Source organism: Cyprinodon variegatus, unplaced genomic scaffold (genome assembly GCF_000732505.1).
Source record: "Cyprinodon variegatus isolate N-32 unplaced genomic scaffold, C_variegatus-1.0 Scaffold1108, whole genome shotgun sequence".
Lineage (NCBI taxonomy): Eukaryota > Metazoa > Chordata > Actinopteri > Cyprinodontiformes > Cyprinodontidae > Cyprinodon > Cyprinodon variegatus.
The window spans coordinates 198,236-212,998 of NW_015151561.1; the positions used below are offsets into that span (position 1 = coordinate 198,236).

At 38.2% G+C, this 14,763-nt stretch overlaps 1 protein-coding gene across 2 annotated transcripts; it reads right to left on the reverse strand.

The window, feature by feature from the left end:
- Positions 1 to 3,232: 3,232 nt before the first annotated feature.
- Positions 3,233 to 8,840, reverse strand: LOC107101524 (non-histone chromosomal protein HMG-14-like). 2 transcript variants are annotated; one of them, XM_015400472.1, is made up of 6 exons: positions 8,631 to 8,840; positions 5,593 to 5,616; positions 5,418 to 5,447; positions 5,292 to 5,333; positions 4,266 to 4,373; positions 3,233 to 4,178 (listed from the first exon to the last, which is right to left on the reverse strand). In XM_015400472.1, exons 1-6 carry the CDS (start codon positions 8,646 to 8,648, stop codon positions 4,131 to 4,133), a joined length of 270 nt encoding a protein of 89 aa, XP_015255958.1. In that variant the 5' UTR covers positions 8,649 to 8,840; the 3' UTR covers positions 3,233 to 4,130. The 2 variants fall into 2 exon arrangements, with proteins under 2 accessions (XP_015255958.1, XP_015255957.1); XM_015400471.1 differs by lacking the exons at positions 5,593 to 5,616; positions 8,631 to 8,840 and having other exon boundaries at positions 5,418 to 5,555.
- Positions 8,841 to 14,763: the final 5,923 nt, after the last annotated feature.

A 14,763-nucleotide genomic window follows, 5' to 3' on the forward strand; every position in this document is an offset into this window, starting at 1 on the left:
TGAAGCTGCACAAATCTATGTCATAAATCACACAGCAGTTCATTTAGATACCTCTCGAATGGAAGGAAAGAAAATTGTGGAAAAATCTAACATGATAAATGAGTAGAAAGCTTTTATTTCCACATATTTCACAGTGAAGTTAGCTGGCATGGCATGATTGTTACCTTGGCATGTTATTCAATTATTTTCAGGTCCAGATCATTCATACAGTTTTTCTACCCAAAGCTAAGAGGTTCAGACCAGTCAGCTGCATGTCACTGGTTCCAGTGGGGGCAACACAGGCTGCTTCTCACTGACTGGACGTCCTCAGAACTGATAAATGTACTTTAATATCCTGCAGTCAAATATGTCTTCTCAGTATTTTGCCAGGACCTGTTCCCATATGGTGACTGGACCTCATAGACACTCAACAAGGTAAACAGAAGTTATCCTCTTTAAATCACCAGGTAGTTATTCTTAGTAGTCTAGCTGGGAAAAAAAAAAAGAAAAAAAAAGGAAGGGGGATGGTGCATACATATCCTAATTAATAGATTCTATTAACCTAAAGCAATATGCATGGCATGGTTGTTACATGTCAGGTTTGCCGGTCATTGACCTTGACCAAGGTCAATGACCGGCAAGGGACTCATTTCCCACTGGGATCAGCTTTATAGTCATTGTAGGAAACTTCTTCGATTTTATTTATTTTGCTCAGGCTACTCCTAAGCCCACAGCCTGCTAAATATTGAAAGGGCAATATTATTGCCATTGCTTTTTTTTGTTTGTTTGTTTGTTTTTTGCCATCCCCCCTCATTATCTCAAGTACTGGTTACTCTCACTTTTGAAGCCTCAGAGGCTGTTACAGCGTCACGAAAAGATATTTGCTAGTTGTTCGAATCTGTTTATGTAAGATTTTTTCAATTGGTTTGTGTTTTTAATAGTTTCTATGACTAATCTTATACATACAGTTAAATTTAACTTGAGTTTCAACTGAAAAACTCCCATTTTAAATCATTTACAGCAACTTCTTTAAGAGAATCTGGTTTTCTTTTATGTCAAAGGTGTTAGATAACCTAGTATTTCCCTTCCTGCTTCTAAGGTTCCCTTCAAGGATTCCCCTGTTTTAACTCATTTACCCCCCCATCCACTCTGACCAGCTCTCCTTTCCCTACTGAGGAACATCAATGCTGCTATCGCCATGTTTTACCATTGGATCATTGTATTCATATTGGGTGTCCATTTTCTGAGTAACGTAACTATTTGTGGAGGAGTTATTTCTCCATTTTAAGTTGAATCTTAGAATTTAGATTATTTGTTTTGATTTGTTATATAGAACATGTTTTTGGTTAGTGATTCACTTAATTAATTCTAGCTTGGGATGTGGGTGTTTCACAGTATAAATAGGTAGGTCTTAGGTAGCTCATTATGTACGTGGGTAGTCATATGTTGTTTTTTTTTTACCAGTTTTTAGTCACAGTTTCAATCAATCAGTCAGTCAATCAAAGAACGGGTGCAGGAATAAGAGTGAGAGCAATAGAAGAATCCAGTGAAGCCTGTAACCTGTTTTGTCTGAAAGGAGAATAAAATAAGCGAAGAACTGGATTTTTCACCCTTTTTTTTTCTTTTTGGACTGCGTAAACCAGAATCCACGTTGCAATGGTTGACTATATTAGGTAAATTCACCTTTAAGTTTTTTTTATTTTAGTTTTGTACAAATAGTCACTACAATTTGCATTTACCAAAAAGTTGTATTTCGGTTTCACTTGCTTCACTGCAAAATGGACTCTCTGAGACATTCTCTCAAGAATTATTTTCTTCCAGCTAATTTCCAAAAAGTCCACATTTTCAGGGTAATGTTTTCTGGCCACAACAAAATGTTTATTTTTAGTAGGAAAAAACATTTTTTCCCCCCATCATACTCCAGTCAATCCTCTGATCAGAGAGTGATGTTACTGAAAACAGGCTGGGTTACTTTTCCCCTTTGGTCAGAGCATACTGTGTAAGATTAGACCAGAGTTAATCTGTTGGAGTGAAACCCATGTGTCCACTCATTAATTTTACTGGTAGCATACTTACCTAAAAAATGCAAACCCATTCGTTTGGTTCCCATATGATAATGGCATTTAATGTTTAACCTCGTTGCCATTAGTGACCAAGTTAGTGTTTAGCTTTACTCCTGTCAGAATGTCTGTACAGGGGTGCATTAATACTCAAAAAAAAGACAATGGTTTTTGCATCCATGATCATTTCTAAAACACAATTGCATGATTAAATTGTGTATTTATTAAACATTAGGTATTTTTAAAAATCGAAATGGAAAACAACTTGTCTTGGGGCCTGAATGAAGCACAAAAAAAAGGAAGAACCAGTGTAATGATCACTGAGACAAACTTATCTTTGGAGAAAAAAAAAGACAAGCCTGATACTGTTTATGTGATATAATAAAGTCTGTTTTTTCTGATTAGATTCATCAAATCAACTTAATTTTATAGTTGTTGTTCTGTTTACATTGCTGTTGCAATTAGAACCATAAAATACAACCCACAAACTTTTAATGTAAATAAACTGCATACTATTATATTTAGTAACACAAAATGATGAGGCATATCAATAAGAAACTTTAAACAGCAATGCAAGAGCTGCAATTAGTCTGTAGGTCTGTGATTAATCTGATAGTCAGACACTCTATTGCAGCAATAATCACTGCCGGAAATAGAGGACCCCAAAATCTAATTTTACCCCGTGAAGGTTTGGGTAGAAGAGCAACTGTAGAAGGGAATGGATGTTATATTAAATAAAACCTTTATATATTCAACCAAGTGATATTCAAGTGAATGTTGAAATATAATAATCATTATTTCTTTGTTAACTTCCTGTATAATTTAGGAATATAACAGAAGAACAATACAAACTGGCTGAAAGCTGCAGGCTACTGTGGAGCTATCCATGGTGCTGATATTGGCCTCATATTTTCGTTGCATTTTATCTTTAAGACACCCTTTTCTAAATAATGTAATGGAATCTTTTAAAAGTAAAATACCAAAACAATACAAAAAATGTTATCAAAACGTGTTTTTTAAGATTTAAGCAACATGCAATGAACAGAAAACTTTCTGTTTCTATTCTTGGCTAATATTCAACTCTTTCATAGCTATTCCATTTAAAGTGCATCGTTTTGTTTTCCCTTAGTAACTAACTTGATTCAGTCTCTTTCAAAGGGCTGCAATTATCGACTCGTTAGAAAGAAACAACATAACAGCTACCAACTGAGTTTTATTGGTTTGTTAACAATCATTACACAAGCACAACTCTAGACAAATAAAAAAAAAAACTGCACATGTGGACTCGATACAGACACCTAAAACCCACAGAAATATGGCTACTGTTGGTTTGAAAGGACAGTTTGTCTGTTGGCTGTAAGGAAGCCGACCTCAGGAGATTTTTAATGTAAATACTAGTTCAGCATGGCTAAAGAACAAGTTCCTTTTATAACCATCCTTACAAGGTACCGTTACATACTGCAGATTGAAAACTCTTTCAGCACAGCAGCTTTACAAATTTATTGCGATGCTATCACACGACAGACACAACCAACACATGCACAGTTTCAAATGGGGGTGCCGCAGAACTAGGAATTTTAGGATTTATTGAGTACGATGGTTAAGAAAACTGCATGAATGACCAAATAGGAAAAGAAAAAACTTACAAACATTCTAAAACACTGTTCTTCAATATAAACAAGAAAACAATGAGTTGTACGATGACATCCACCCCCCCACGCACTACAGACTGTCCCTTATAAAGCTTATGGAATGTACTCCACGCAGGTAAGCTCTTCCAGTTGTTGCCCCCGCCCGTCAAGCTTCCGTGTTTGACGCGTCCGCCCACCCGTACCCCCCCTCCTTCACATTTAGACCTGAAATAAAACCCACCGACAGTAACGATGTCCGCATAATCTCGTGGATGTAAAATTGTGGGGTATGATGAGTTTCCCTGTGTCCAAATTGGTGTTTCGTTTTAAAAAAAAGTGTTCTCTACAATCAAACTACTAAAAAACCTGTATTTAGAAAATAGTCGATAAAAATATTCCCCTGAATTGTACAAGAAAAGAGGTACAGGGAGCACTGATAAAAGACAGAGCTGGAGTGATGTTATTCAGCTGCCTCATCTTTCTGATCGGCTGCGTTCGTAGCGGGAGCCTGGAAAACAGAACAAACAGATGAAAAATGGCTCTGAGAAGATGCGTTTCCTTTTTAGGAGCTCATCCGTGGTGATCTAAGCCTCACCTCTTCCTCAGCTTTGGCTTCACCGTTCTCAGCTGGGGCCTCTGGTGCTTTTTCCTCAGGCTTGGCCTTCTCCACCTCCTTGGCTTTCTTAGCCTTAACGGGTCCCTTCTACAAAAGAAACACCAAACTAATGAGCCTTTCCTGAATAAGGGAGCTTTGCATTTAAAGTCGCAGGGAAGCGGCTGTTTCAACCGTTGTTTGAAGTCTCCCGAGTGGTGCCCGACTTTACACGAGTGAATAAAGTGAATGTGATTGATTATCAAGGGGGCGGGATTATTATGGCGGAAGGTTCGCAAGCAAGTTTGATTGTGCCCGGTTTGTCGGAAGTATCTTGCTAACCAGTTAGCAACTTAGTGCTAGTAGGTTCCCAATAGGAAATTCCATTGGGACCAAGTAGCACTAAATTGGTGACTTAGAAACGACACTGTCAAGGAACGCTATGGACAGAGGAAACATGCAAGAGGAGGAGAGTTTAGTGTTGGAGGTCGTGGATGATTCTCCTCCATCATACATTTTTTATTTAGAGGAGGAAAGCGGGGATGAAGATGTTGTGGAAGAGGACGCCAGGGCGGCAGAAGTTTGGTTTGGTGTAGAAGGCTTCCAGCCGTACATGTTTGAGCCCTTGCCTCACAACGCTGCCAGTTCTGTTAGCTCTACGCCTGCTGAAGACACAGATGTCCATCCCCGTGAACACTGAGACGTTTTCTTATTTCAACCGCTGTGTATATTAGCTGCGACATATGAATCAAGATGCTATGACCGAAAAAATCTGACAGATGACTGTTGATAAACGATGGCCAAAATTTACGTTTACAAGCTGACGTATAACTAACTGGCCTGCATAAGATAACGGAAAAAAACAAAGGATTTCAAGACGTGATTTTTTTTTTTTATAGAAATGTCTAACTTTTGGGACAATAATGTCTGATAAAGGGGACATTTATATATATATAAGTTTAAGCTAGAATGACTTGACATTTAAATATGATTTCCCTACGACTTAAAGCTTAATAAAAAAATAACTACCTTTGGCTTGGGTTTGGCCTCTGCTTTTGCAGGTGCGGGTTTCTGTGAAAAAAATGAAAACATATATTACAGCACTGTCAACAGTTAAAGGTTTATTAGTGAACGGATGCACTTTTCTGCACTTACATCTTTCAACCTAAGAGATCTCCTCTTGGGCTGTGGATAAAACAAACAGTGATTACATTTTAAATTCTTGGCATGTCCTAATATGTTGTTAGTGACCCCTACTGGGTATTTTACTACCCCCATCCAACATAAAGTATATCCTACATCAAATCATAGTATTTGTATTGATTCTTACCGCTGAGTCTCCTCCTGCTGCTGCCTGTAAACACACAGGAAGAAAAGGATAAAAACTATTAGTGGGTGTGTAGTACAGGTTTATGTATTAGCTATTGAATGCAAAATGCACATTTCCAGACAGACTTTTTCCATCTGTTCTGCAATAAAGATGAAAACCTCCAACCCAGTTTTTTAGCTTTACTTAACAATTTGCATCACGTTTCTGCTTTAAAGTGATCAAAAAGGTGTGATCTAACAGGACTGAGGGCAGCATATCATCTAAGATTACCCAATCCAAAAGCTTTAAATGGGTTTTTTAAACAATATATACATATAATTCCTTAGTAGTTAAAATTTGTATTTTATTTTTGCTTTCTTTAGATTGATTAGCAGGTCAAACCCCTAAGTTGCTTCCAGTTTAATGAATACATCTAAAACTTTAACTAGTTTCCTACTGTCTTTAACTACGCATGCAAAGCTATAATCTTTTGATCCAGTTATTTTCTGGAGAACATTTACCAAAGGTCCAATTTCATTAAATTTCATTTAAGTAAGAATCAGAGCTCAATCAACTCAATCAGGATCCCCAATGGTGGAGGTGTTCAACAGGGGGTCCGCGACCCCTAGGGGGTCCACGGAGGTACTGCATGAGGGTCATGAAAGTTTTGGTTGATTACACTTTTTTTTAATATCCCACCTACAATTTTTTCCACTAATTGAAATGTCTTTAAATCCACATTAACATGAATTTAACAAACGGTAGTAAACAGATAAAAGGAGGCAGAAGATGTCTTTTAGTCATCAATGCTCAGATTCAGCGACAGGAGCTCTTTTAAGCTGGGCACCATTTCATTCACAACACCTGTCCCATCAACCAGGATTCAGAAACACTTTAATAATCCCAGGGAGAATTACTTTCATTACATTACTCCATCTGTAATAGAGTGACTATAGGACCTGTATAAGGATCCTTATAATTAGGGGGTCCCCGCTCCATCTCGCCATCAGTTTGGGGGTCGCTGTCCTGGAAAACGTTGAAGACCCCTGCCCAACTGTTATTATCTAAACAAACCTTTACCACGCATGCAATTAATTAAAGTCAATTGTTTTCTGTGCTGTGTCGACAGGTAAAATCACAACAAATAAATCCTTGTTGTTTTCCGGCTCGTTTTTTGTCGTTTCAACTCCGGCTTCCGACAAACATACGAGTCCAGCAACACTGATGCGTCTGTGCATGCATGGAGCCCATAGAGCAAAACACTGTATCATTTCAAGAAAATCCTGTTACCAATACAGGAGTTGTTTCTAACTGACTTGATACACTAAACTGTGTTTAAAATCTGTCAACTTGATGAATTGCTGAAAAAATGTCTCATCTTTTGCCGTTTATCATTAAAACTATCAAGAATTTTGAAGCAGCCTAAAAGGAATAGGAACGTTTCAGTCGTTGAGTTTTTATTTTAATTTTCTCGTCGTGTCCTACTTTTTCTCTCAGTTATCACTCAACTTATTTAGTAAATAAACTTATAATCTTAGTTTATTTACTGTTTTTACTGCACTTATCGTCTTAAAATTATGATTTATAACCCTAGCCCACAAGCATCGTCATTCACATTTTCCCCAAAATTTTCACAATAAATGTTTACATTATTTATTGGCAGCATCTAAAAATATCAAAGATATTTTGAATTTAAAAATACATATGATATTATACAATATAACCTACAATAATGTATATTATATCATTGTTTTGCCATACCTTTCCTCTCAGTTATCACTCAACTTATTCAGTAAATAAACTTATCATCTTAGTTTATTAACTGTTTGTACTCTACTTATTGTTTTAAAATCCTAGTTTACAAGCGTCCTCATTTTCCCCTAAATTTTCATGTTATAAGTTTACATTATTTATTGGCTGCATATAAAAATATCAAAGATATTTTCAATTTAAACATAGATGTGAAATAATACAATAAGTTATATTGTATCATTGTAGTAGGTCATCATCATCTCTTCAGTTCAATAAGCTGCCTGTAGTGTCTCTAAATGTCCAGCAGATGTCAGTATTCTGTGAGACAGTATCAATACAGTTTGGAAGTGTGTCGAAGCGCATGGAAGTTCACGTTTCTGCCACGAGGTGGCGCTCCTCCAGCATCTGCTAGCAGCTTTCCTACAGCAGCGTTCCGGCAGGGAGGGGGAGGAGGACTCCGCCTCCATCTTTTCTCTCGGTAATAAATGGGACTGGGCTAAAGTCCGAGCTGAAGTGAGCGACGGCAGATTCCCGCCAGGAGTTTGAAAAGAGTCTGAGATGCTGCTAGGAGAATATGCTAGAAGCCCCAGCAACAGGAGCAGCGCTGCGATGACGAAGGCTCGCCATTGCATAACCTCCAAGTGGCCTGAGCCGTCCTGAACACAGGGGGAAGCGCTCACTGAGCACGACGAATGTCCAACTATACAGGAGTTTTTTCTCCAGGAAATGATGGCGGACACACATTTAACAATCAAACAAGTGATGTTTTAATGAAGGAAAGCCAAATTAAAGCTTTTAGTTTACTATACACTTTTAATACCGCACAAAATAAACATGAAGCTGATAAACCCAGCGCGCATTTTTTCCTGATTTTTTGTTCTCTTTATATCGTTTCCCTCCATGAAACTTTGGTTCTCAGAGAAAACAAATCAATATGCCGCCAACTTTCTGTGCAGAAACGCTGTCCAGCAGCAGCGGGCCACCTCTGCCCGACAAAACAAACAACCACCGCACTTTCACGCAACTGCATTCTGCTTTAGCGGGGATTCCTTATGCTGTAAGTGGACAGAAAGATAAGCAGGCGGAGTGGAAATCACCAAGATAATCACTGCACGTACGAACAACAAGCCATGCAACAGAGCACTACAAACAAAAACTACAGCAACACGCCGCCTTCCTGCACAAAACTCGCATTTTGCATCAGCGGATGATCCGCTCAGCTTAACACCAAACCATTAATCCACGATTGCAACACTGGGTTATAAATACATTATTACTGAATGGATGAAGTATATCCGTCTACTCACTTTGCTCCTTTTAGGCATGGTTGGTTTGTGTGGGGGAGTATTTATAACGAAAAATAAAAAAAAAGATGAAAAAAATGAGCCGAATTTAAAGTAAATGGAACAGAAAATGCAGCGGTATATTCTGGATAAAGCTGTGCCAATACAGCCAGATACAGCGCCGCGAGACGTTACTGGTCCATTGGAAGGAAAAACTAGCTCAAACCGGATTGGATTCTCCCCCTCCCTCTCGTTTCAAACCCTTACGCTCCCTGCGTGATTGACGGCGCTATACCCCGCCCCTTCTGAGCATTGATTGGACGAGAAGGTGGAGAACGGCGCTTTTCAAGGCCGTGCTCTTACCTGTGTGGATACGTCACATGTCAATCAACAGACATGCTATGTGTCTCTGTTTGCAGCCGCCTGCCATAACAAGGCAAAATTATTAAAGCTTCATTCCACTCCGTCGAAAAATGTCCCCCTTCCCTTTTGTACATCAACCAGGAATATTTCTAAGCACATCTGCGACACCGAACCTCTTCGCTCTTTACTATTAGTGAAATAAATCATATTTATTGCCGTGTGTTTGTTCAGAAAACTCATAGAGGGGTGTGTGCTCCCTTGGCCGAGAATCTTGGGCGAGCGGTTTAACTGGGGAAAATGGCGACAGGATGCATGTTGGTACAGTTCCTAGAGCGTGTGCGTGTGTCTGCCCGTGTATTCTTGTGCAACCTGCCTGTCATGTGTTACTTGAAGTCTCCTTCTGCAGGGTGTGCTCAGTGTCCACGCATGACTTCAGTGGAAACAAGTGCGTTAGGCTTTTAACACGTCCATTCACAGACATTCACTCACTTTTTTACAAGTGAAACAACAGCGTCCTTATTGTTACTTTTTTATAATCCCATGACCTATAAAATGAATTGGTGCCATGCACATCAGCCACAGTGTTCAGATAAAAATACTAGCTGGTGGATTAACTAATTGATGGAAATAGTTAAAAACTCCGGATGAATGTTCATATAGAGAGATTTAATAAGGTGTAGATGTGCAAAACACTGCACCCCTGGATTGGGCACCAGAGGGCATTTATATGTGAGGAGGAAAAGCGTTAGAGCAGCAGCTTCCAGAGCCCCTGATAATGAGCAGAAATAGAGAAGGACAAAAGATGCAATGGGAAATTTTGTGTCTTTTCTTTCATGGTTTCTTCCCTTTCCAATAATGCCCTCTTAGCCCGAGATGAATTTGTGCAACCTTGCAAAAATATTAATATCCCTTCACAGTTTTATTTCTGCATTATTTAGCTCACATTCTCAAGCACAGATGAGGTGAACTTGAAAAATAAATAAATAAATGAAAGCTTCTGATAAGTCCACCTGTTTTCTGTTTTGATTCTGCAGACATCTAGTCACCAACCAGAGTCCACCTGGGTTTGGTTTAATCCCATTTTTAATCTAGCTGTTTTCTGTAGTCCTCAGATGTTTGTTTGAGCATTGATTACCAGAGCTGGTGCCTGGACCCCGTTTAGAGTCACCGATCAACAAATATGGGTCTGGAGATCCTCTACAGAAATTAAACCATATAATAAGTATGATCTGTATAATCTGGTGAACTGTAAAGTGCCTTGAGATGACATGTGTTGTGAAATGACGCTTTATAGATAAACTGAATTGAATAAAAACAATAATGCAAAGTATGTTTTTGTTATAGTATTTTAAGATATAAGAATATCAAATACAAATATATTGAATTAAGTACATTAATTGTTGATGATGTTTGTATTATTATTATTACTGTGGTATTATTGCGGTTAATAGATTTTACAGACATTTCTGTATTAGTTCATTTTTATCATTATATGGATCAACAGCTAAAACTAACCTGTGTCTGAAAACTTAAGTGATCAAATAGAATCCCAAATAACCACAGCTGACAGGTATGTATATGATATAGAATCTGAAGCAGAGGAGGGTTGAAAAAGATATCAGACAAACAAAGAAGTTTAAGAGTAAAACGATGATAGGAGATGGCCGATAGGAGCATGTATCAGAGAAGCAGCCTGAAGGCCCTTTGGTATCTGGAAGATTAGCACAGGCGGGACATGAGGTGTGACTCTGAAACTGTTAAAAACAATAAAATAGAAATAGTTGTTGTCGATGGAACCCACAAGATGTCCTTTAAAAGTGGAAAAAACTATCTAGAAATAAGTAAAAATTTCTTAAATTAGTATATTTACCCTTAATTTTAAAATGAGATATTTTCCCAATGGAATTAGTATTTTTAGTCTTAAAATAAGCACTTAAAATAAGAAAATGCAATTGTGTTCCATTAGCAAAATGTCTCTGAACAAATTCACTTTTTTTTAAGAAAAAATTTCTTATCTAGATTTTGATTTTTTCCAGTGAACTCAAGAAACACATCCACAACCTGTGGAAGAAGGTGCTCTGGTCAGATAAAATATCTAACAGTTTAGTACTGACATGTTAACTGACATAAACTGCAAATTTAATTCCATTAAATAAATAAAACATCAATGTAAACGATTTACTGAACTCTAAGGAACATTAACTGTAGTTTTGATCTTATAAGCTTATCCATAGCTGCAGGCAAGATCAATCTCCTGTAGAGCTTTGTAGGGAGATGCCTTGCACCAAGGACTCTGTTTCAATTCAGTTTATTTATATAGCGCCAATTCACATCACATGTCATCTCAAGGCAATTTACAGTTCACCAGATCATCCAGTCAAATTGATTCAGTTTTCTATCTAAGTAAAACCAGTTGATTGCATCGAGTCATTGACTCAAAGGCAATCCCTCACATTAAGCATGTTCTAGCGACAGTGGAGAGGAAAAACTCCCTTTTAACAGGAGGAAACCTCCAGCAGAACCAGGCAATGATCTTTAACAATCTTCTGAAGAGGATGCTCAGGGTTGTCCATAATGTTCTTCATTTAATGAAGAACTCTTAGTAAAATCCTCTTCAGAAGAGTTCCTAGAACAGAGCTAGCCTTGTCTATTAGCCTATTGAGCTTCCTTTAAATGATTGTTTCGATGCTGTTACTCCAACAGATAATGGCAACAGATCATAATCTCCACTGCAGAATTACTAAAGATACATGACATGCGGCATCTTGCTGCAAACACTAAAGGAGTTTTTCTTAAAACAGTCTGCTCTGTCCCTTCTACTAGACGTTTTAACAATAATGTTGTCAAACACTGATGAATTTATATTCCGTGTCCAGTTTTTCTACCAGTTTCATCCAATTTAAAGTGTTTGAATTGCTCCTGTTTATTCCGAAATCACCCCCCTCCCCTGATTTTATTCAGATTCATGATGAGATTATTGTTTCTAGGGTTGAAACAATTGTTTGGCTTATTTGCGATTTATTGATTATTGAAATGACTGTAATGTAATTTAGTAATCAGTTAATTGTCAACTGTAGTATAGAGACTGTAAAACATGACCTTAGCTGACAGAGCAACCTACTTGGAGCAGTGATTATATCAAAATTGTAAAAATATATATATTATTTTGCATTTAAGATTTAAAAAATTGTATGCATTTCTAGGCGCAGCTGAGGTGTTGAGGGGAGCTTTCTTGGTGGCCTTAGGATTACATCTCTGTTATCCGCAGATGATGTGGTTCTATTGGCTTCATCAGAGCGTGATCTACAGCTCTCAGTGGAGCGGTTCGCAGCCGAGTGTAAAGCGGCCGGGATGAGGATCAGTGCCTCCAAATCCGAGACCATGGTCTTGAGCTGGAAAAGGGTAGAGTGCCTTCTCTGGGTTAGGGAGGATGTACTGCACCTAGTGGAGGAGTTTAAGTATCTTGGGGCCTTGTTCACGAATGAGGGGAAGATGGAGTGGGAGACTGATAGGCGGATTGGTGCGGCATCTGCTGTGAAGTGCGCACTGTACCTGGTTTAAATTCGTAAAAAGTCTTGTTTAAGGAACCTTTTGCTATCCGATTATTAACCGATTAATTGAAAATAATTGTTTCCACACTCTTCCAAAAAGTGGTCCATAAGCTTCCTGTACTCAGCTTCCTGTTGCACTCTGATACAACTTACAACTTCACACTTAACCGAGTCTGATTGTATTGGAAATCAGAGGTGTAAAGATTAAAAATGAAAGGTGAAAGTATAGTCCCCTGTGGTGCTCCTGTGCTGCTGCTTGATTTAATTGAAATGAAGTAGCGATCACATTTTGCTGCAGACCATGAAGGTGACACAGTCATCTGGTAGAAAGTGCTTTAGTAAAATGAGATGCAGACCTGAAAATATTAACTCTATTATAAACACTTGGTTTGATGGAAAACTGTCAGTGAATAAGTTCCAGAATAAAGCATCCATGTGAAGACATCTGATGGTAGCTGCTGTGGGGACAACTTTCTTCACAGAGGTAAGAAGATTGTCAAAGCCAAGGAGCAGGGTCATCCTGGTGGAAACCTACTGAAGACTGAGGACAGACCTGAGACTTTCAGCAGTAGCCTAATCATACAGAGCTACAAGGAAATGGTTTAGATCAGAACATAGTCACATGTTTGGATGGTCTAATCAAAGTCCAGACCTAACCTGAAACCTCAGTAATCTCATAAAAAAGGTCATATATATATACATATATATATATATCCTCAATAATACAATATGATCCATCATGTAAAACTGAAATAAATACACCAAGGTCTGTTGTTGTTTTGTAAAGCCATGAGGACAAAAAAGGGAGCGTTGGTTAAATGGGGTCAAAGCTTAGCCTTTTTGGCCCTACATGTGTAAAGCCATGAATGAAGGCAAACTATAAACACTATATACATCTATACAACATATTCTCATTATCAGTTCGTATGAAATCGTACGAAAAGTTATGAACACTATTTCGTACGTTTTGGACGTTTTTCCTCAAAAAACCAGATCAGTGCGCATGTGCAGGCAGACAGACAAAAAAAGCAGATCCGCGGACGGACGTAAAAATGGGAAAAACAGTGCAATAATCACTTCTTCATGTCTCTAACTACGTGGCTTGCTGTTTTATATCTTAGGTTTAGGGTAAGGGTCAGGGTTAGGGTTAATTGTATTCTAAATTCTATGTTCTTGAATGGTGCGTAAGATGCGCATGCGACGAAAAAAACGTCCAAAACGTACGAAATTACGGTGCATAACTTTTCGTACGATTTCATACGAACTCATAATGAGAATACACTGATCTATAATGTACCATGAATCTGCAGTATGTTTTGGGAAACAACGTGGTGGCAACATCAAGCTGAGGTAAACAGGAGGAAGCTATTTAAAATAAAAAAATGGACATATAGACTGTGTCTGAACGTCACTGTCACTACCTGATCCGGCCTGGAAGCACGATCCATCCTGAGCATGCGCCATCAGCTCATTTTTGCATCCGCATCCAGATATACATCTGGGTTGACCTTCATTTTATTTTGTTGAAAATACCTAAATTACGTTTTTCCTGCCCCAAAATAGTAAGTGTACTAAAATATAACATGTTAAAGGTTGATAATGTATTTCCTGAGAAAACTAATGCCTTAAAATCCTTTATCACTCATCTCTGCCTGATCTGCACCGGAAATGGGATCCTGCGCTACTTCCGGGAGCTAACTTTTTAGGCTTTGGATTTAAACATACATCTAGTCTTTTTGAGTTTTATGTTTTCCTTTCGTGTTACATTATGCTATATAGTGCGAAATTTAAAGAAAGAAATAACTTAAACACAGATAAACATGTATTAATCATATTTTGCCTGACTGCTGATGATGACGTCAGAGAAGCAGTTTAACAAAGAAAATGTAAAAAGCATCAAAACTGTCTCACAAAAGTCATAAAAAAATTTTTAAAGATGCGTATTAGCATTCTTTAGAGAGTTAAGGAGAGAAATAAGTAATTTTAGTACAATAACAACATTAACCCTGGTTGTATATCTGTTCGCGCATGCGCAGGACGAATCGTGTTTTCGGGACGGATCGGTTAGTTACAGGCTGCCCTAATCAGTATGAAGGGCGCTGTATAGTGGCTGAATGAGTGTCCAAACATCTAGAGGATGTAAAAGTAGTGGACTTGAAATTTCCCACAACGCACCTTGAAAAATAGTGATAGCCACGGTTAATTGACGAGCAAAAATATCCAGGAATGCTTCACGAGGGGAG

Excerpts from the sequence above, each read along its gene's own strand:
- LOC107101524 (XM_015400471.1), bottom strand. The coding sequence starts at position 5,540 with ATGGGGGTAGTAAAATACCCAGTAGGGGTCACTAACAACATATTAGGA. Across the intron at positions 5,334-5,417 it reads GATCTCTTAGGTTGAAAGAT|AAACCCGCACCTGCAAAAGC; the intron begins GTAAGTGCAGAA and ends TTTTTTTCACAG. Across the intron at positions 4,179-4,265 it reads AAGCCAAAGCTGAGGAAGAG|GCTCCCGCTACGAACGCAGC; the intron begins GTGAGGCTTAGA and ends TCTGTTTTCCAG.